We start from the raw sequence: 23124 nt of genomic DNA, 5'->3' as shown, positions 1-23124 counted from the left end.
AGCCGTTGCCTCAAGGTAGAGGACATACCCAGTAAATTCAAGTTGCAAGTATATAGTAACACAGTGCTGGTTTTTAATCCGAAATTCAGATGTTTATACATAAACATCCCACATGTACAGTATGCCTCTTCACAAGCACCAGGCATTGATTTACAATCCTCTAACTTTTCCAGCTTTGGGGGAATGGGGAATGCGACCTTCTGAGCTTTAGTAACTAGAATAATCTTTCTAGGGAAATAGCAGAAGGCACTTGGCACGACTGAACAAAAGCACCTGGAAATTCTATCGGGAATGATCCTCATTCCCCGGGAGGACAGAGATTACCTGCAGTCTTTCCAGCTGTAATGCTGACAGCTCATAAGTACACGCCAGATAAATTCTCAGCGATGTCTCCATTTCTACGGAAGTATTCTCATGGGCTGGAAATGTCTCACGAATGAATACACATGGCCCAGTTCCTCCCTCTTGCAAGTCCACAGTAGAATTTGGGCATAAATGTGGCTTTGTTTCTCCTAAATGCATCTCCTGACTGTAACATTGATTACGTTTTTTCACTTCAGCAAAGAAAAATTATAAGGCTATTATTTTTATACAATTTGAAAGCACTTAATACAAAGTTACATGAATACACTGCATCATATGGCCTATCCGTGGAGAAAATACTGGAATACTACCATAGGGCTGTTCAATACTAGTTTTGTCTTTCAACTTTTCATTTTAATACTAGAAAATATATAAATCATTTACATGACATTATGCAAAAGAAGGCACAGCCGGTTATAGTTTACTCAAGCACAATGCATAATATGCAGAAAAAGGGATTAAAAAGAAGCTTCACATCCTTATTAGATACGTTGTTGCAATCCATTAAGAAAAGTACTTCACCAACAACAGAAGTGTTCAACACTTGAGAGTTATGATATAAAAAAATTATAATTCATTTAATGCAAAACAGATTTATATATACTTTCATATATAAACACTGTTTAAAAATGCTAACATAATAAAAGTAGACTATCCATGTAATGAAAAGTGCAAACCAAAGTAATAGAGGGTTTCACAATGTCCTTCTCATGACACAGGAAAAACTAACCCATAGGAATGAAGTGTTAAATCCACCAGTAAGTCCTTAGCTTGATGAGGCGTCATCAGGATTTCTGAGCGTTGGGAGAAAGCAGCACAGGAGAGGAGGCTCCATCCAGGCTGGGGAGTGGCACTGGTATGTGACCGTTGAGCAAAGTTGGAAACTGTAAGAGGCCAAGAGTTGAAAATTACTCTGAATCTCAAAGCACTCTGCCCAGAAGCACGTGCACTTAGCATTAGCAACCCACTCCAGATGTTTTCAAGACTTGTCATTTCTATATAGCAAGATATGTACCAAATGCCTGCATCAGCCATTTGGAATGTAAAATTGAGGAAGAAACCCAAATCTTTTGTAAAAATACAGGGATGTGCAAATTGCAAATCTTTTATTTGCTGTATTTTTAAGATAAAAGTTTTTGTATATGTGTAATTTGTGTATGGCTGAAGCATGAAGAAAAAAGTGTAAATCTAGCCCAAGAAATCCCTCAAGTACAGTGAAATTTCAGAGAGTAACTCACAAACATACAGGGATGTGCAGATCTGTTACTGGCTGCATTTTGCATAAAAGTTCACATAACAATACATCTGTCGTCACCCTGGGAAAGTCAGCACTATTGAGCAATGTTTGCCATCCATTCTGCTTCCAAAAATGTTTTTCAACTTGCAAACTATTAATTAAAATCCATGCTTTTCATCTGCTCTTCATAAAAGCTAAGCAGGAAAGAGCTTTGCAAAAAGTGAAAGCGGAGATGTGGTTTTAGGGCTGAAAAAGTACAGTTGTGAATACAAAAGTGGAGAAAATTACACAAGTAATGCCAGCTTCCCTCTGTATTCACTTAGAAACCATGAACTAGCTATGCCAGATCATTCAGTGTGTAAAGTAGAATACATGGTAATTTAGTATTAACCTGATTCTGAAATATGGTGCAAAAAATTCAATCCATAAGCCTTATATTCCTAGTTCATTACAACATCCTGACTGTAACTTGCCTGCAGTGACATGTATTGACTAGTTCTTCACATCTGACCTGAGAAAAAGCAAAGTAAGTAGGTGGAATAAACTTGCTACAGCATGAGGTGGGAATTATCCCAGCGGCAGATACGGATCGGGCCCAGAGGCCAGGCCTGGTTGCCTTGGGAGAGACAGTGCAGAACAGAGCTCCCAACTTCAAGTGTCTGCTGTATTTTTGCCCTTTATCAGATTGGTCCCTCAACAGCCAACAGTGGTGTAATCAACCTCTACACGTGCACATAATCTGCTTATAACAAGATTACTCGACCACTAGGATGTTAATTAACATTATCTATCCTTGCGCGTTCCACTTCGAATCCTGCAGAGCAGCGCGCTGCGGGGGCTGGCACCAGGCTCCTGGAGGGGCCAGGACTGGCTGACACCTCTTTTGGAACTGAACCTCAAAAAATGTCTTTATCACATCTGCCAAGACTCATTAAAACACAGGACTTGATTGCAAGCTCTTGCTTTCCCACTCCAGGTTTCTGAAGAGAGAGATGTAAATTACAACGTGTTACACGTGTTTTTTAAAACTAATAAAAAGAGGGTTCATAGAATCATAGAATCTTAGGGGCTGGAAGGGACCTCGAAAGATCATCTAGTCCAACCCCCCTGCCAGAGCAGGGTGACCTAAAGCACATCACACAGGAACGCATCCAGGTGGGTTTTGAATGTCTCCAGTGAAGGAGACTCCACAACCTCCCTGGGCAGCCTGTTCCAGTGCTCTGACACTCTCACAGTAAAAAAAAAAATTCGGATATTCACCTTGAACCTCCTATGCTCCAATCTGCACCCATTACCCCTTGTCCTGTCACTGGTCCACTGTTATGTGGACCATATGTGTTATGTTATGTGTCCTATCACTGGTCCACTGGACCACTATTATGTGGTCTTTGGTTTTGGTCAAGGCAGGTTGCGTGCTGGCACTACAGTCCGAGATGCAGACAATGCTAATGTCATCATTTAATCCCTCCCCTGACCTCTAAACCAACCCATCTCTCTCGTTTGTCTTCCTGATGTTCCTGTAGCCCCTGGGGCCAAGGCGATGCTCTTCAGTCATATGCCTCCATATGTGACTGCACCCTCTCAGTGCTACAGTCCATACAGCAGTAACAAAGCAAATATGTCCAATTTAGCAGGTAATTCAGGCTAACTTGATTGTTCTTAGTTTGGCTGCATTTTTTTGAATTAACCAATTCTGTGCAAGTCTCTTGCTGTTCCAGTTATGTTGTAATTTCAAACTAATAACAAAACACCAAAATAAGTTTAATTACACGCTAGTATGGCTTCAAAGGGAAGATTCTGTAAGTAGCTCAATGTATCAAGGTAAATTGTGTGGAAGGAGACAGCAGATTTCACTCATGTTCTACACAGGCTGTACAGGCATCAGTCTATGGGAGTTGCCTTCACCTTGTAAACACTGAAGGCGTGTTAATACCAGTTAATAAGCATCTACAGGCTCTGAGGGAGTGGTGTCCAGCAGTGCCAGAACAGGCTCCCTCTGGTTCATTACAGGAGAGACTGTCCTTTCTCATATGCTTGTCCTGGGACCATGGATATGGATGGATGCTATCCTGGTCCATGTACTATACAAAGACTAGTACTAAAGAACCGTAGGCAGTGCCAAGCACAGTGCTATTGCAAAAAGCAGAGGATACCTGAAAGAAAAAGAAAGATGGGACCCAGTCTCTCCCCCACGCACACCAGCAGGCTGGGGTGCAGGCAGGCAGCTGCAGAGCTGCCCTGGCCTCTGCCTGCTAGCAGGATTTAGACTCCTCCAACAACCAACAACTGTTCTTTTAACTCCAGGTGCACGTGACCAGGTGAAAGCAAAAGCAGCCTGTGAAGCAGCTCCAGCTCTCTCCTCCGTCCCCTGAGGAGCTGTGTGGAGCAGGAGGGTGGCCTGGCCTGCGTGGGCAGCCAGGGAGAGCTCTGCCCCAGCGCCCGCACAGGCCAGCCCGGCAGCTCCCAGTGCGGCTGGAGAGGCTTCAGCTGTGGTTGTCATTTCCCATCTGGCTGCTAAAATGAAGCTCTGTGCACTAAAAACTTGTCATTGTGGCCTCTGCCTGAATCAAACATTGTTTATAAGGCCCCTTGGGTCTCTCAGCAGGGAGAGAGCCAAGGCCACTCTTCACTTGCAGCTCCCACAGGGGGTGGCAGCGAATGTCCGTACAAGCCCTGGCACTGACACTTCCCCCTCGAATGAAATGCCTGGCTGCTTTTAACCACATGTGCAAAACCAAGGTCTAATGGGGATAAATGAGTTTATCTGAAACACAAACAAGGAGTCCTTGGGCTCCAAGCTCAGCTGTCCCACTGAGGGTAGGAGGACTTACTACCCCAGTGAAGACTGTACCTGAGCAGAGCACTTGATCTAAAGCCCAGCCCTGGAGTTGGGCAGTCAGTCACCCTCAAGGTTCAGAGATTAACACAGGGTCCCTGTCTAGCAGCAGTCCCCTCCTCTGCTAGTGTTGGACCTCCACAGCAGTCAGGGAGTTCATTCCAAGAGCGTCCCTGCATTCTTCAGCTGCTCAGATGGCCATCGGCTTCTTGCCAATCAGCTGATCAGCATAATTTCTTCTGTGACTTACTGAAGCAGCTGTTTTGCAGCAGCTACAGCTGAAGCTAATACCTTCCCCACCATCCACTTCCTAGGCCTCGAGTGATAGCTTCATGAAGCAGAGTGCAGTGGCCATCACAGTTGACTTAATAACTTCTGTATTTACCACATCTCTACATTTTATACTCTCCCAGTAACTATGAGAGAGGGGACAATGCTGCCTTTCTCCTGTTACATATGGAGAGGTCATGCTCAGAGGCATCAAGTATCTTGGCTGAGGACACAGACAATTTGCTGGAGAACTGGAAATGGAGTCTTCAGGTTCAGAGTGCCCTGACTGTCAATACAACTATGCCCTGGCTTTCTGAGTGAGAAGTAGTTCATTAAGACAGAAGGATAAACCTAACACACCTTACTGTGTGAAACTCAAACTGCTCCTGGTTTACCCATAGTCCATGTTGCACCACTCTCCTGGCTGGTCTGCACTCTCCTCCTGAAGCTCTGAGAGCAGGATTACCTATTTTTACTGGGGTCCAGCATCTATTTCTGCACTAGATGCTGCCCTGTAGGTTCTGGGTGTGCTGCCAAGGGTATTGAGAGGGTTCAGGTAAATAGGCCTCTCCTTAAACGTGTCTTTTAACTCCCATATTTTCTTAAACTATTTGAAAAGCTCCAGACTGGTGTGAGGAGATGCTCCCCTGATGTCTCTTCCACACATGCTTTCAGAAATGAAACCTGTGCATTGGAAAGACCTACCTGAAACAGAGTGTTTGGTCCCTGCAGCCTGGCAGGACTCAGAGGAGCAACAGGACTGAGGCTGCTCCAGAAATGAATGCTAGACAACAGTGGGCTCGGGGTCAGCAACAATCCACTTGGGGTCTGCAAGACAAGAAAACACCCAATGAGGTATGTCTCAGGAGTTGTTGTTTATTTGAATCATGCTCCTGCGACTGTATAAAATACCACATGTGCCCCAAGATCAGTAAACACAACTTAAGTCTCCTTCAGAATGATATTTTACTTTTTGAAGGGCAGCTATTGCTTGAGCTGAGTGCAGCTTCTGAAGCACGAGTGCAATTGCTTTGTGGAGCCAAACGAGCCACTGCCGGCCCTTGGCGTTCACTCCTCTGATGGTGCCTGTTCATAGTGGAAGAAGGTTCAAGAAACTGGCAGTGCAGAGGCTGACACAGCAAAAGGGCAGGTGTATGGGCTGGGTGCCCAGAGGGATGGTGGAGAGTATAGCTAATTGTTTTAAACAAACCAAAATGGTAAGAACGAAGAATTTTCCCAACTCAGAGGTGGCTCCTTCCAGTGCCATGGTGCACAGGGATTGCTGGGAATACTCTCAGCACTTCTAAAGCACAATTGGAGAGGAGGTGGAGTTAAAGCACATGCAAATCTCTATTCAAAGGAAAAATCACATTAATTATTCTGTATGTAGAGTAACTTTTATCTTTCCAAAAAAGAACATGAAAGTGATGTGACAGTTTTGAACAAGGTATTTGGCATAACGACTCAATCTCACCAGCAATCTTGATGCCAGTTATCAAAATCAGTCCTGTTTAGCAAAGCACTTAATGGAACTGGAGTGCACACTTAGCAAGTAAGTACGTTTTGCTGTGTAGGACAAGTGTCTCAGTGCTCTGCTGAACTGGGGCACCAGTTTGTCCAGAGTTTAAAACATGTAAGGAGAAGACAGAAGATAAGGAGTGTCTCCCCCTAGCAACCAGCACGTCACACATTCTGGTACCTGTTAACTTCCCACCAGGCCAGAAACAAAAACTCCCACATACAGCAATTGCAACCTGGGGCCTCACTTAACACCTGCTGACACAACGGGCTGTCACAGCCCGTTGCAGGACTCTGTGGTGAGCAAGCTCAGCAAGGCAGGTGCCAGAGGCCATGTAGACTTTTTTTAACATGATGGACATACTATAAAGCAAAGCCTGAGGGATAGGATGGGCTGTGGTGTTTGAGGCTCTGTGCAAAAGCACAGGAATACAGACCTGCACTGACCTGCTGGCACTGGAGTTCACAACCGGGTCACACAATTAGTTGTAACACCAGCAGAAGAGATGGGAGAGACAAGGAGCAGCAAAGATTAAGGTCCTCCCAGTGGTTCTATCCCAAGGTGTCTGAAAGGCTGTTTGATACAAAGAGCTTGGCTGCTTTTGTTGGGGATGATTCCCCTAAGGTTCATGGAGAAATGCAAAGGGAAAGGACACTGCCACATCCTTTGTACTGAAGAAGGTGGATCAGAAACACCAAACCTCATGGAAGAAACCACAGTTATGTCCCAAGCAGTAATAAACATGTGGTGTTCCTGGAAAAGTGAGAGGTGTTAATGCAGTAAAATAGCAGGTGCAGGGCTCACAGGAGTACCAGTGAGTCCAGGGTTTGGAGATATTTGGATGACAACTAAAGGGGCAAAGAGTGGATGGAGACCTGGCAAGGAGAAAACTTCTGGCTTGATCTCATCAAGTGACAGCTTTGGTCAAGATAGCTGACAAAAAGTGGTTGACAAGCAGTCACTTGTGAAGAGCTCCTTCACAAACACCCTCCTCCCAGGGCCACGGTGCTTTCATGGGGCAGGAAAACAGCAGCACCAATGGGAACACCTTTCCTGTGCCACACTACAAGCTGGTGCTCCATGGGCAGGCAGCTACTGATGGGGATTTACAAGACTGACAAAGAACACATTGAATTAGGTCAGGATAAATACTCAGAGATCTAATTACAGAAGAGCCTACTAACCTTAAAACCAAAGACGTAAGCAGCAAGACCCGACAGCATTCAACTAAGGACACAGAATTGTGCCAGCTGTACTAAGAGCTCCAAGGAGCTATGCCTTGGTTCTTTATTTTTTCTTTGAGAAGCTGCAGATACCCAGAACTGAAAATGCAGTTCTTGAGAGGGTCTTTTGAAAATAATGAAGAAAACTTGGGAGTTGTTTATTCCTACCTAGATACAGCCAGAGCAAGTCTCCTCAGAGAGGAGATGTGAAACTGAGCTGTCCTCCATTCCTCTCTGGAAGCATGTTAACTTGCCTAACAACAGTGCTAAGCACAAGCTCATGTCCTCTGATGATCAGAACACTAATGTCCATAAGGTCTGCAAGAGTCAAGAGCCAGCCAAAGCAGCCTCCAAATTTGTTAATATTTAATGCAAAAAGAGCACAGGGCCTCCCAGGCTTGTTCTCAGTATCACCATCAGCCAAGCATCAAAACCACCAGAGGAAACCAAGTGTAAACAACACCACAGCACAGGCTATCCTTAAATTACATGTAGAAATTGATGTGTCACTTCATTTTCTGCCCTCGTGCAGCTGTACATCTGGTATTCGATGTGGAACTCAGTGGGAAGTTCCTACTTTACGAAGGCCATTATAATCTAAGCATAGGAACAGTTTGAATAGAACGAATTCACTGCACAGGGAGGATTATGTTAAGCAATGATGCTCATGGCTCCTGACTTCTCTGACAAAGAATGTGTTTAAGTACAATCTTTCCGGTCACTTCCAGCTGTCAGATAATGGCCAAGTGCTGTCACACGTGCATCACTTCCCGGGTCACTGGGCACGTGCTGGAGCCTGTATGGTGTATATGGTTATAATACAGACCACACACATGCTGCCTGCAGCCACAGTACTTTGCCTGCAAGGAAACAGCATGTTGTCAACATTACAAATGCTGAAGTAGAGGTCTGAAGAAAAAGAATGAGTCAAAATTATATATCCATACTGGCCAAGGGAGAGCAAACAAAAATAACAAGCAAAAGTAATCTGTAAAAGAAGCAAGTACTGGAAAAAATCTAAGTATCTCTCTTTGAAGCTAATCAAATGGAAAGCTGACATTTATTCACCAACGTGGTACTGTATGCACTGACATCTCCCAACTCATTTTTTTGTTCTGAAACTGGTTGTTTATATCATGTGTCTTTTCACAGGGCTCCACCTGAGGGTTCTCCTTGATGGAAAGCCATCTGAAATACCCTCTCAGGCAGCACGACCCTCTCTGAACCTGCATTGCTCTTGGAGCAGGAACCAGTCAGTGCCTGACACCCCATTCTTCACCTGCCCCATGGCAGTAGGTGTCTACCACTGGGACCTGAGAAATCAGAGATCATTTGAGATATGATGCACCTTCCTCCTAGGAGAAGACTTCCAGCCTAAATTATGGCTTTAGGTATTTTGCATTGTGGCCTTACAGTTACTCGAACACAGTTATTGTGTAGATTTTATTTTATATTCATTAGGTTGAGTATTTAGGGTGCAGGATGCTTCTTATCCACACTGGAAATAGAAAGCTAAAAGGAAGGGAAAAACCTATGTTGCTGTATACTTGAAACTCTAAATTAACAGACACTACATGGGCCTCACCTATATCTTCCGTGATAGGACAACCTGTAAAAAAGGATTTGTAATAGTATTAAGTCAGATAACAATCATCACTTCCTTAGCTAGCTGAAGGAGAGTCACAATCATCTACCTAATTACCTTCAATGTCTTTCAAGGGTAGTAAGTACACCGGTTCATAGAGGAATGAGAAAATTCAGTGTTCAAAGAAATAATTACAAAATGAGGAAAGAAATCTCTGTTCATACTGAGTTTGGGAACAGCAGTAGATTAAATCAAGCTTGTAATAACTCATGCTGTCATTGTGTCTGGTTGGCATCTGATATGATTTGTCAGATTGGCTTCCTGCAAGCCAAATACCTGCTGTGGTTATACCACAGTTAGAGGTTATGAGACTCTATCAATGCAGCTCAGTTTTGGTTTGCCACACTTCTGTCCTTCCTGCCAAATGTTAACTTCACTTAAAGGCTTTCCAATGTCAAAAATGACAGATAAGGGCCCACAAAAAGCTCTAATTACCTTCAATGTCTTTCAAGGGTAGTAAGTACACCGGTTCATAGAGGAATGAGAAAATTCAGTGTTCAAAGAAATAATTACAAAATGAGGAAAGAAATCTCTGTTCATACTGAGTTTGGGAACAGCAGTAGATTAAATCAAGCTTGTAATAACTCATGCTGTCATTGTGTCTGGTTGGCATCTGATATGATTTGTCAGATTGGCTTCCTGCAAGCCAAATACCTGCTGTGGTTATACCACAGTTAGAGGTTATGAGACTCTATCAATGCAGCTCAGTTTTGGTTTGCCACACTTCTGTCCTTCCTGCCAAATGTTAACTTCACTTAAAGGCTTTCCAATGTCAAAAATGACAGATAAGGGCCCACAAAAAGCTTTTTCTTTGTGACACAACCTCTTATCTCAGTGGCCTACAGGCATCATCTGTGCAAAACCCCTTCAAACAGTGGAGAGGTACAGGGATTCTGTACACAATGTGACCCCTAGACAGCCCGAGGCAAACCAGAGCTTGTAGCACACACCTTTGTACTTATTTGCTGTTCAGTTTGTTACGTTCAATGCTAGTATTTGCATCAATTTTTATTTTGGGGTGAGAGGGTAATGCTAGGGGGTGTTCCCCATTGAGATAATTTTACTCTTGGGTTTTTTAGTCTCATTTTTCTGTGGCAGTGTAAGAACAAACTCAACAATGAACACACCAGGTGTGTGATCAATCTGATTTTCTGCTTCTCTAAGCTGCTAGACTTTTTTCATAGACTTGCCTGAAAATGAGAACTCATCATTGACATTACAACAGATACAAGATTAAAAAGAACAAAATAACCTGCTGGTTATTCAGTAGGCCTGTGCTGAAAGCAAGCTCTGGCAAGTACTCCATGGATCTGAAAAACTTTGGAAATTGAAACTGGCTTAAGAGCCTTGTCTTAGAAACCACTTCATTTACCCCGTATTAAAAAACTAATTAAAAGGTCACACTGCTTGAATGGATCTAGTAGAGAACTCTAACCAAGCACCCCACATGCTCAAGTCATGACCTACAAAACCCTGTTTTTCTTGCTGGCTGTTTCCTGCTTGTTTTGTAGACCTGGAGGCTGGTTTGAACTGATAAGTAATTCACTCTAGTTAACTAACAGCTGCCCATCTCATTATCCTTCCAGGCAGCCTGTGAACTGCGATAGCTTTTCCCACTCAGGCAGGAACTCCAGGAGGAACCTACTTTCCACCCTTTGTTCAGACCTCTGCCATGTTTTCCTCTTCCCCACACAGTGTGTTTTTTTCCATCAGTTGATGACAGACCCTTAGAGCTAAGACTCTTGGCCACAGAGAGGGAACACCTGGCTAAAGCAAGAGTACAGGAGATAGGCAGGTCTCACCTGTGCAGTGAAGAAAGCTGGAGTCAGGGATCCTGAAGGAAGTGCGGGGCTGTTGAGGGCGATGGAACCAATGTCGGTGCTGGAGAGAACCATAGGTGGGGCAGAGATTTCCAAACCTTTGGGTTTTTTAGCCTTTGGGGGGAGAGATGGAGATTTTGCCTTGGAGCCTGAGGAGAGGTTCAGAGGCTCAAGGGAATCTGAGTCATGGCAACTGGACTCAAGGAAGAGGCTCCTGTGTTCTGCAGGGAGGGGTGAGGTGGGAGACAGAGACGGCGACCGGGAGGAAGATGATGATGGAGATGAAATGCTGGCACTGTTGGGTAGCATTAAGGAAGATAATTTTGCTGACACTGATGAACTGAGAAAAGCTGAGGCAGCTGCCGTTTCAGAAGTGGAAGGCAACGACACCATGGGCCTCAAAACTTGTTTGTCTGTTTTGTTTGTCACAAATCTTATAACGGTCCGAACTTCTTCCACTGGTGTGTTTACTTCTGCCTTCTCCTCCAGTTTTTCTGTTTTGATTGGCTTGTAAGGGTCTGGCTGGTTCTGCAGAGAGTTGATAGTGAAAGAGGAATACAGGCCAGAGTGGATATACTCATTACGGCTCGCGCTTTTCAGTGCTGACAAGCTGTGCTTGTGCTGATCCCTGCTCTCAGAAGGCATCTTACAGTCGCTGTCCTGCAGCAAAAGGCTCTCTCTGCTGATTTCCACAGCATGTGGATCCATTTTTAAAATCTCAGGAAAGGAGACAAACTTGTACACAAATTTTTGTCCGATCACTTTCTTGATGATGTTCTGCAAATACAAAAGCAGATGCTAGAAAGATCAGCATTTTAGAGGCTCTAAGTACGCCAAATATAAGGGAGCTCATAAGGGTAGAGGGACACTGCTCCCTCCTCAAGCTGAGCAGGTTATAACACTGCTCATCCTCGGCTCTTTCCCATACCTCTGCTCAGCCAGGGAGACCACCCCCTTGCTCCTCAAAGTGCCTAACAAAATCACCATTACTGCTCATGGGATGTTTCCCTCCTGCTTCCTCTGAGGTATCTTGAGAATATTCTCTTTCCAGGAAAAACAATTCTGCTGCCTTGTAGACTTGAGCCATGTCATAATCTGTGTCTCACAGTGAAGGCAAACTCCTTTGTTTGTGCCTCCCAAAACTGCCACCAACTGTATGAAATACTCTTGGAATGTATGCAAGGCACAAAACAACCTCAGCCTCCTGCTCCAGTCATTTACCCTCATTTCCAGACCATGTGCAGAAGGACTGACCTAGGCTGGCAGTGACTATCCTCTCAACAGTCATGAACTACGTCCATGACAAATAATGCAAATAATGCAAATAATAATTTGCATGGGCTGGAAAAGTACTTGTGTCCTGCTGCATCCCCTTTGCTATCTCCAGGTTTGCATTAGGCTCAGGATGCTCACCGGTGCAGGCAGAAAGTTTTCATCAGTCTTAACTGGCTACTGGAATTAATTATTGAAAAAAAATCCCAAACGTCTCCAGGGTTTGTAGAACTATTTGGGGTTTGGTTTGTGGGGGTTTTTTCATATTTGCCATAGTAAAGTGTTCCCTTCATGAAAAAAAACAGATTCCCTTTGAAATTGAAATCTTTTGTGAGGGTCCCATTTCCTAGCAAACCCGACTGCAAACCCCAGCACACTGTCTGCCCTAACACAATGTGTGGTATCCCCAGAGACATGATGTGAGCTCCTCCACAGAGGCACTTCATGGCACCAGGGGCTGGCCTGGCCTATGAAAAGGACTGGAGCATTTACCAACGTAAGCCAAGTGCTGTGGAAGACAAGAAAGAATTATTTCCTGATATTTCCAGGGTGATTTCTCTCTTCTTGAAGCCCCTGACGGAACATTAAGTCACCTCTGAAAACCCCTTTTCAAGAAGCTTCCCTTTAGTGCAGCACACAACTGCTGCACCTCCAGCTGATAACTCTGCAGACTGACATTTGCTTTGCTATACATATGGGAATGGAAATATTCACAATATTCCTAAAAATCAACTTTGTTTTTCATTCTACTACAGATTCTGAGACCAGTAGATGAAACATTTGTTAAACTGGTAAGAGCACTACCTAGTGCTGGGTGCTTGCAGTGCCTGCACTACAACTCTTCTGTCAGAAAAGCAAGGCTCATTTGGGGAAAGAAAAGCCTGCGGTTGGGTATCAGAACACCTGTCTCTCAGCTGAGCACTCTGTAATTCACCTTTCTCGTGGCATCTCATTCAGGCACCTTTTTGAATACAAAATTAATCTTACAAAGAGCCCTGGGATGTAGCTTTGCTTCACAGGTCAGGAGCTATGGCACAGACAGAGAAAGCTGTTTCCCAAGTTGATGATGGGGATCTGCAGCAAGGAGAATTAAATTCAGCAAGCTCAGACTAAAGGCACAAAACTGCCCTCTTCCATCCCGAACTGTAGGCACATCTACCCACCTGCTGGATCCTGAAATGCCTGTTTTTGCCCTCCAAAAGTTCAGGACATATAGTTAGCCCACAGGACCTCAGTCTGCATGAGCTTTAATTCCCATGGCTTTGGGTTTGGCCTAGATTATTTTTTATGCTAATTAGGTGCAATGTTGGATGGATGCACGTTTTCTGCACTGTCAATATTACATTCTTGAAAAAGGGAAAAACCTCCAAGCAACTTGCATATGAAAAGAAACATCTCAACTGGATTTTGTTTTCTTTTTTAATACGTATTTTAAAATTCAAAGTAACACCTCCCCTCTGCTTCTGGCAGCTCTGAGTTATTGTTACATCAAGCACTGGTAACTGAGATCCTACTTGGAAAACGTGACTCCCAGCAGAAAAACATTAAATGTATTTAAGGGTGGAACTTCGACACTGGTGAAGGCTTGGAACAGGGAAACATTGCTATGAAAAGCACCTGAACAGGCTGGTGAGTTTATACTTCCTCTGTTACTATTAAATATATTTTAAGAAGATCTCTCAGTGCAGCTCCCTGACTCCATAAGCCTGCAGCAAAAGCCAACTTAACGATGACTGGAGATGAAAAGGATTCAAGGGCAGATCCCTCAAGCACTTTGCAGGCTTCTCTTGAACGTGGAGCCTGAGGAAATTTCATGTAAGCGTGTAAGAGAAAATAAAGATGCAAATTAACTAAGTGCCTCCAAAATGCCACTGACTTCTAAATTTTTTTGACAAATAATTGAAGGTAAAAAGCAGCTTATTTTTACCATCACCTTCAGTGACCTGTCAGAATCATTCTGAGCTGTGGATGACGGTTCAAACCACAGCAGACAGTGGCAGGCAGCATGACAAGGAGGGGTTTTCCATCCATCCTCACTTTGGAAGGGCAAAGAAGGCTTCCTTATATTAAGGACTGCACTTGCAAGGAGACTAGACCCCTTTCCTGGCAGCAGGACAGGGAGTGCATTTAGCTTTCTTTTTCTTGCTGTTTGGAATGCCTAGGTAAGTTCCCCCCTGAGCAGCCCTGCCATGAGTGCCATGGGGGCTGCTGCTGGGGAAGGTGCCTGCTGAGCCAGGGAAGCTGCTGGGGACCAGACACAGGCAGGTGGGCCAGGAGCAGGGGCACCAGTCCAGCAGCTTTAAAAAAATAAAGAAATAAAAATCTTATGAAGAGGCAAGACTCTCTCGCATCTGGGAAGTGGGCAGGGAGCTGGGAATGCCACTCTTCTGCAGACTGGTTTCATCAGCTGAGCGCTTTACACTTCCCCTCCTCCAGCCACGGTCTCTGGACAGTGAACCCAGCAAATGTGACCACCCCCCCCCGCAAAGCGCTTGGAAAGCTGCCGGTAGGAACTGGGCACAGCAGCCCCTGCTCCAGCCCTGCTCAGGGACTCTGCATCACTCCAGGGGATGAACTCCTCGAACAGCCTCACCCCTCACCAGCCTCACCCCTCACCGGAGGGCTCTGAATCACCAGCTGGAGGGATGGGTCTCTCCCCCTGTCCTTCACAGGCCAGCTGGCTGAGCTAGAAGCCCAAACCTCGGTGGCCTGGTTCCCCCTGCAGCTTAAACTAGGATATAATGTGGTTGGACGGGGGAGGGAGGGGGGGGTGTCAGCTAAGCATATGCACTACTAGTTTTGGAAGCCCTCCCAAATTACACAGGAGCTGTTTCCTCACCTCAACAACACATGTCCTCTGTGCTTCTTTCCATTTTCTTCTTTCCCCTTAGTTCTCCTGTGCATTGGTGCAACTCAGACTTTGCTTCTATCATGTGTTTTATTTTTGTCAGCCCTGACTCCTACTCCCTGTTTTGAGCCATTAAGAGCCTACACTGCCAGTGTGACACCAAGATTTTAGTGGCTTGGCTCAAACCTGCCAGCTGCAGGAGCCACTCAGACATTTAGCTGGGAAGTGGGCGACAGTTCTAGTTGAACTTCAGACTAATGGGGGGGGAGGGGGTCAGAGGCAAGAAGACCAGATTGGGAGTTTCTTCCTTCTCCCAGAAAGTCACCTATAATCAGGGTGCCTGAGATCTCAAAATTTACAGCAGAACAGGATTGACTCGTCCATAGGTACTAAACATCCCTGCTTGGTAAAATATGGAAAAGGACCAGAGCTGTAGCTGCTGCACTTAATTCCCATTTGGATGTGTTGCAGCTTCCTTGGCTCAAAGAGTACTGAGGGATGTAACACGTGTAAGGACACTTAGACCACAAATTCCTCACAGGACTGTACGAGGAGGGAGACAAGCAGCCTCCAGCTATTGGGAAGTCTACACAGAGAGAGGGCTGCTCACACCCCAGTGACTGCCGTACACAAGCTGGCACCTGTGGCTGCATGGCTTGGTCCAGACAACGGAGTGTGTCTACATCAGCACGTGCAGGCAGGCAGATTCTGCTAACATCATACTTTATGCACTTATGCTCAATATACTGTGTGTGTAGAAGCTACATTTTGTGGAAATTTTGATGGAAGCACAGATGCTACCAGATCATGCACCTGTACTGACCACTGGAAGTGCAAGGCTCTCATTTAGCCGGATTTCAGTCTTCCCTCACTCACCTCCATCTGGAAGGCAAAGGCCAGTCCTCTCACTGGCACCTTCAGCCAAGTGCTCTGCTCTCTCTGCTGCAGTTCACTGGGCATCTCTTTTCTCTCACATCAAACATTAACTACTTGTCACTCCATTTGGGGGGGGTTCTTCAGTTTTCTTCTCTACCCACCACCTCTCAGTATCAAATTCTTTACTCCCATCTTTCCATAAGGGCATCACTCAATAACTGCTTTTATGCCACTTCAGACAAGCAAATCCTTGACTTCCACACATCATCTTGAAAGAAGCTCCTTCCAGTTCTCTGTAAAGCTCTTTCCTAATGCTTCATACTGCTATTGTTTCATTGTCACATTCCATTTCCCCTGAGATAACTCAAGAGCTCTTAAGACCTTCTCATAAGTAAAATAATAGTTTCCATTCTCACTGTTTATCCTGAAATTCTGTAAGCAGACCAAGCAAGGGACCCTCTTCCCAAGACAATACTTCCATGCTGCCACCCACACTTGGGCATTAAAAAACAGGAACTAGTAACCAGGCTACTGTGTCTGACCTGTTAGGGGAGGAGAGGGAATGCCATGGGCACTTCTGAATCTTAAGAGCACCTAAGAAGCTCTGTCCCCTGCACTGAATCAAAGCACAATAAAGCCTGTATTATTTATATACTACAAATCATACTGCCAACCCATCTCAACAAGTGGGCAGCCATTGACTGCAACAAAAATTATTTATCCTGTCTTTAGAAGACTGATTGAATAGCCCTCACTGAGTAAAGTCTGGGGCCACACACTGTTCGGAGAGGATGCAAAAATACTGAATAGCTCATCACAAAACTATGTGACTGTGTAATTAAAGATGCAGCATAATTCATGCAAACATTAGGGTCTCCCAGGGAACTGTGATTCTTGCCTTTCCTAGCTTCTGAGAGCTTGACTTTCACAACTGTTACATCCTATTAATGTCAGTGTTCGCATGTCATTTCCTGGATTTGTCCTCCTTCCCTCAAGAGAAAGCAAAACAAAACCCTCATGGGGAAAACACACTAGCTTCCCTCTTGTGGTGTCATTTTGAAATATTCATGGTAGCCTTTGGTAGTCCTGAAACCCCTAGAGGCTTCCAAAAGGTATCTGTCAATACAGCTATCAGAAAAACAAGGTAACTGGGAAACTTCAACAAAAAAGAAACCTACTAATCCTACTTACACAGATGTTGTAGTTCTACACATCAAGCTAAAGTGTTCTGTGTGGGAATAGATGTGAAGGGTTTCCTTGCCTCAAAGCATTACAAGAAATGTGTGGCCTACAGAGGCGTGTGACATGATGGACATGCTCAAGCTGTAGGTAGAGAGAGTGCAGGATACCTTTCCTCAGTGCTATCTGTTATCTCTTCTGCTGCTCAACTGGGAAAATCTATTAGATAAAAAGCAGGGAGGGGAATTTCGGAAACAAATGGAACAGGAAATGGAAAGTCTTCAGATTATCTACAAACCTTTAGCAACCAGAATAATGGTAGTGAATTACAATCAAGACATGCCACATGCTACATTTCCTGAGGTGCTTTATATGTGAATTTGACATAAATCCAGCCATCAGCCTCAACAGCATGTCATGCTTGCTTTCAAAGCCAGGCTAAGGAACTTGTCCTAATTGTCTTATTTTTCTCCAGTACTGGAATTAATTTACTTTTAAGTTCAGATGAATCAGATTATGAATTTTATCAAGCCAATGTTCCCCCCAAGCAAAACGGCAGAGCTCATAAACCTCCATTTATCCAGTGATCAGTTTTTATTTCTCCACGGTGAATAATTTCAAAGACAAACCATGAAGCAGTAGATCAGCTACTGGCAGCTTGTCTGCAGTAGCAGCAGAGGGCAGTCCAAGAAAGGAAGGCCCACCCCATGTGCCATCATCTTTTCTAAAAAAAATCTGCCCTTTGCCTCCATCTCACATGCTGCCAGATCATTTGGGTTACAGGCAGAGAATCCCTGTTGATAATTGCACAACCCAGACAGTCTCATCCAGAGTTCCACCTCTCACTTTCCTGCTGCCACTTCCCAGCCTGCAGCCCAGTGTTTATCCTATTTGCTCCAGCACACCCAGCTGCCAACACATCCATCACTGCCAACATCAAGGGAAAGGACAAGAATCTCAGAAGACTCCTTCAGGCTACCTCAGGGTCCAGACTGCTCTTGGTTTACCCCACGAATGTGTGAATGGTCCAGAGGAGAGGAGTGCAAAAGTCTGAGAGAGGCTGTTTCACCTCACCAGCCCCTTCCCTTTCTGTTTTGCAGTGGGAAAGAAGAATGCCAAGGAGCCTTTCCTTCCCTCCTCAACTTCTTCCCTTTCTGTACTATGCAGCATAAACTGAACTGAAGGCTTCAGGAAGGGTTTAGGTCTGAACCCACTGCTAAGCACCCCATTCCAGCCTACTAGGTTTCATTATCTGCTATCTTACGCCAGTATCTCTCACACTTCAAAACCTGAAACAAGTTCCCCTGCCCCTCTGTACCCTCAATAATCTGCCTTTCTCCACTGCCTCAAAACCAACAGTACACAACACACCATACTCACACAGTAAATAAGAACCTCCCACTGCTTCCTGCTAAAGGAATCACTCCCTCAATTTTAATAGCAATAGCCATGATTTTGGTTTGGGGCTCAAACCTTGACCACAATACATGGAGAAAAAATATCTTATCCTTCTTTCCATGTAGGAGCAAGGATCTCCACTGGAAAACAGCAAAAATCTTTGTGCCACACCTAGATAAAATTAGCAGGCAGAAGAGAGAACACAGGCCAAGACAGCAGCTGTCAAGAACAGCAAGCAACCACCTCAGCTAGAGCCCCCTGAAGAAACTACAGCCACTCCACTGGCAGATGCTGTGTGAGCAGAGACAAAACAGGTGACAGTGTGTGTGTGCTGTGGGGGGCAACTGAAAACAGTACAAGGGTAAAAAAGAAAGGTTAAGAGATAAAAGAAGAAAGAGAGCCTCAACTAAGGAGCCATTATATTCCATTGATTTGAAGAGATCAGATAGATCTCAAATGACAAGTGCTACAAATATCTCATGTCCTGTTTTTTGGCCATATCTATTCAGTCACTAACTGTGTATTTGGGCTCTGCCTGGATATGCTGTTAATTCACCAGCAGGTGCTCTGTCTCCATTGATCCCGGTCATGTTTATTATAATCAGAAGGGTTGGAGTCATATAATGAAGACAGCTCCCCCATGCTGAGCAGAAGCCTTTTTAGCACATAGTGAAGGGGAATTCATCACACCAATTGCTTGGAACAGCAGTTGTACTGTCCTCTCTGAATCCTTTTGTGCTTTCTCAGTCAGGCCACCTTTGAAACATTAAAAGGAAAAATCTGACTTCTAGTGGACAAAATACTAAAAACATTTCTTTGCAGAACTTCCAGCTCTAAATCTGAAACTAAAAAAATTCTTACAGTACAAGGAGTCCTTCCCATTTCCAAAGTGAACAATGAAAAGTCTGCTCATCAGACTGTGCACAGTTAATTTGCAGTCTTTTATGTTTTTTGCCCACTACATTAGACTGGCTGCATAGCACCCAGCTCCACTGTGCTGTTGAAGAATTAGTGCACTACAAATACTACATGAAAACAGAACCCTGAGCTCAGTTCAGCATAGATCTCTGCCTTGTGCAGGCAGCCAGCATGCCATTACTGTGCTGAGCACTGGGGTTACTCACCGTATAATCACTTCTCACTGCCTTTTCTGAAAATCAAGATGAAAACAGACCACTGAGCATGGCTATGAAGTCTTCCTTTTTAATATACAAAATCTATAACCGTCTTTCTTTTTAATATTTAATCTCCAGTAACATAGGAAATAGTAAAACCTATTAATTTAGACATATTGTTTAAAAAATCCATTGAAGGGGAACTAATCCTGAAATGGTTGAATATTATTTAGTAAAAACAATATAATGTACATCCAAAAAATGCTAGAGAGACAATTTGGAAATTCCTTGAGTTTGTTGAAGACTAAAATTGAGAAAGGTGAATATTCAAGATATTTTAGCACCTCCATATTTGTGTTCAACAATTTTTTCCTTCTAGTATCTTTACACATCTGAGACATTTCCTTCAAATGCTTTTCAGCTACAGCAATCTAATACATACCCTGGTTACTTTCTGTTCTCATTTTCCCATTCTCTGTTGTGTTGTTGCCACCTTGCTTCACGCTGAAGAATAAGACCAAGGACTAAATGTCAAAGTCAAGGCTTGTTTCATGACAGTGACAGTGATCTTGTGAGCTCCTACTATACCGTAGGAAAATTATCTTCAGAGGTGCTAGTTACCAGTAACCTCTACTGACCTGTTCTAGATTGTGGGCAAGCTCATGATGTCTGAAAATCAGAAGCAAATTGAGTGATCTAAATAATTCCAATTACTGTGTTCAACAAGTTATTCTTTCAGGTTTCAGTTTTAAATGAGGAGGTTGAGAGTGGAGCTTTCACTGCACTGAGTGGATGCCTACACTGCCTGCAACCAGCTTCGGAGAGCACACAAATAACCACAGCTTGCCAGCTATAAAGTTGCTGCCTAAACTGTGCTGACTCCTTGCGTCTTACTAGTTCTATCAAACCTCAACAGATGTACCTGTGAAGGAGGGGCAAAATTCAGCAGGTCTTGCAAGGGTAGAAAAACTGGATGAGGAACCCTCTAACAAAGCACATACTCCGCTATTTTGACTTGAGATACCCAGGAGAGAAGTTCCCAGATGGGAGTAAATGTAACATTCTACAACAAGGAAGAGTCTTCACCTGGTATGAGCTCAGCATGAGACTACTACCTTGACAAACAGAACCAAATATACCCCTGTTCCAACACCCACCAACTGACCAGCCACTTTTTCCTCTGCTCAGTACTTCTATTCTGCACTTTCATCCATTAAGAAATCACATTAGTGCCCCCTCATATATATGCTGCTAATTAAATGGCAGCAACATATGAACTAGACTACTGTTGAAACTAACACAAATTTTGTCCTGAAATGGCATAGGGGAAAATTTCCGAACTCTTAGAAACACTGAGCATTAACAAAGGAGTAGTTATGGTGAGATGCTGCTGAGGTGATACTGTCCTGTTGTAACTCTTGAAGTGCCTCAGCACTGTGTTTCTAGCTAATAAATTAGGACCCAATACAATTGCAGAAAAGATTTACCAGAAAGCTCAGGCAAGACTAGCTAAAACACTGGCCAACAGGATCTATGGTCCAAAAGATGTGTCCCAAGAAAACTGAAAACTCAACCCCACCCTCTGTGCTGCAGGGTTGTTTGTGTGGGTTTTTTACCATGTTCTGACATCAGTGCTAACCTGCTGGTAAAGCTGCCCTCCTGCCTGCTGCCTGGCAGCATCACTGCATTCTACCACCTCCCTGTATTCCAGAAGATCCTATGCAGGCTGCAATAATCAAACAGTTCTCCGTTATCAACAGTTATTTTATTGTTGTCAAAAGCTACAGAAAATATTGGGTAGCCAAATGCATAAAGACATGAAAGCATCAGTATGTGTAAGCCTAGATCAAAACCTCTCCTCCTCAGGAAATGGGATGTGCAGTGTTTTCCTGTGCATCTTTTAGCTGCCCTCTTACCTCCACTGGGATTGCCTTCAATACTGTTGTCTACTGTAAAAACTAGTTAGAGGAACAGTTGAATAGCTCCCACATAGAGGTGAAATAGTAAATGGTAGTGTTTCTATTTTCTTAGTCTGCATGAGAATAACAAAATTTACCTTGTCATAATAGTATCTGAGCGCTCGGCTCAGCTTGTCATAATTCATATTAGTTTTGTTTTTTCTGAGTCCCCACAGCTTAGCCACTTCTTCTGCCTTGAGTAGCTTGAATTCTCCATCATTAGACGTCCAGCAAATCAGGTGCTCATGTTTCTGGTCTAGCAGCAACTGCAAAAGGAACTGCCACAGTGTGATTGCACTCTCCATACCTACAAGGGACAAAGGAGAGCAACAGTGTAAAAAACATTGGGGAGCAGATGTTCCACCCAAAGCTCATTTCAGTAATAAGGTCTGTGTAGGAATCATCCTAAGTAATTAAGCAGAGGAAGCTACTGCACCATTTACAACCACACATCCACAAGACCTATAGGTCTTACACTCCCATTTCAGTATTTTTTCCACTCCTCTTTTCTGAAGGGACACATAAAACAGGGTAAGTATTAAGAAAAGCACTGTCCATGTAATTCACATCTTACAGGGTCAATCTCCAGTTGGCGTATTCAATGTATGCAACCACCCTTCAAAGGAACATATAGGGGGGGAAAAAAACACTTGATGCAACTGTCCACTTAAATGAACTGAAAAACTACTGCTTACCATCACAAGAAGCATACTGAACTTGTTCAGATATGTCACTGTGAAGACAGGGAGGAAAAGGGAAGAGCAGGGCAGTTGCCCTTGGTTAGGGGATCAGAAACCATGCTCTCCCCCCCTCCTACCACCCACATGTGCCATCCTGGTGTCATACAGCCTTTGTCTATATTGTTTCTTCCAAGGCCTGAAAAAGCTCTTGCTGCTTTTGTTTGCCAATTCAAATAGCTCAAAAGACATTATGTGTTTTGCAGAAATGCTGAAAATTCAGTACACTTAAGCACAATAAAGCAAGTAATGTTCATGCTGAACCCTTTGCTAACAGGGATCTTTCCTTTCAACATCACATGTACGACTGAAAACTAGGAATATTTCTAACAGTGCCCCAAGTCTCACTTCTAAGGTTGTTTGAATATGATTTCTCTGCTAAAGGTTGTTGGGATATTTTTTCTCTGCTAACTGCCTGTGCTACTGAGCCCTCCACAGGATAAACCTTATTTCAGGCACTGAAATAGAAAGATAAACTTAAGAATGACTGTATCACAACTCTGCACAAGCATACACACAACTTAAAACTTGGGAGCTTTACCACTGAAGACAATTTATTATTGTAATGAATGTATAGCTCAAGTTGACATTTTAAACCTTTTCAAGTTTAAAGAACTACAAAATAAGATTTTTTCCCCCCATTTCAACAACATTGGCAGCCTTATCATGTTAGCACTATATCAAGTAATTTTTTTCTTGGCCTCTTCTTATATTTAGTTTTGACATGTTGTTCTTACACAGATTTAAAGATGCCAGTATTACTGGGTTAACTGACTACGGTGCTAATGGGGCAAATGATTACCTGGCTTATCTTTGTACATGTAAGAA

The 23124-nt window shown here is 43.8% G+C and overlaps 1 protein-coding gene across 1 annotated transcript; it reads right to left on the bottom strand.

The window, feature by feature from the left end:
* Positions 1 to 377: 377 nt before the first annotated feature.
* ELK3 (ELK3, ETS-domain protein (SRF accessory protein 2)) lies at positions 378 to 21864 on the bottom strand. The gene is made up of 4 exons (XM_010008030.1): positions 21658 to 21864; positions 10896 to 11690; positions 5412 to 5534; positions 378 to 1247 (listed from the first exon to the last, which is right to left on the bottom strand). Exons 1-4 carry the CDS (start codon positions 21862 to 21864, stop codon positions 1149 to 1151), a joined length of 1224 nt encoding a protein of 407 aa, XP_010006332.1. The 3' UTR covers positions 378 to 1148.
* Positions 21865 to 23124: the final 1260 nt, after the last annotated feature.

Source organism: Chaetura pelagica, unplaced genomic scaffold, assembly GCF_000747805.2.
Source record: "Chaetura pelagica isolate M959 unplaced genomic scaffold, ChaPel_1.0 scaffold50, whole genome shotgun sequence".
NCBI classification, from domain to species: Eukaryota; Metazoa; Chordata; class Aves; order Apodiformes; family Apodidae; genus Chaetura; species Chaetura pelagica.
This window is presented reverse-complemented; position numbering and strand designations above follow the sequence as displayed.

Bases quoted from the DNA above. Each gene is read 5' to 3' on its own strand.
- ELK3 (XM_010008030.1), bottom strand. From the start codon at position 21,864: ATGGAGAGTGCAATCACACTGTGGCAGTTCCTTTTGCAGTTGCTGCTA. The intron at 11,691-21,657 runs GTAAATTTTGTT...TTGTATTTGCAG, and splicing joins TCAGATACTATTATGACAAG to AACATCATCAAGAAAGTGAT. The intron at 1,248-5,411 runs GTAGGTCTTTCC...GGCCTCTTACAG, and splicing joins GACCAAACACTCTGTTTCAG to TTTCCAACTTTGCTCAACGG.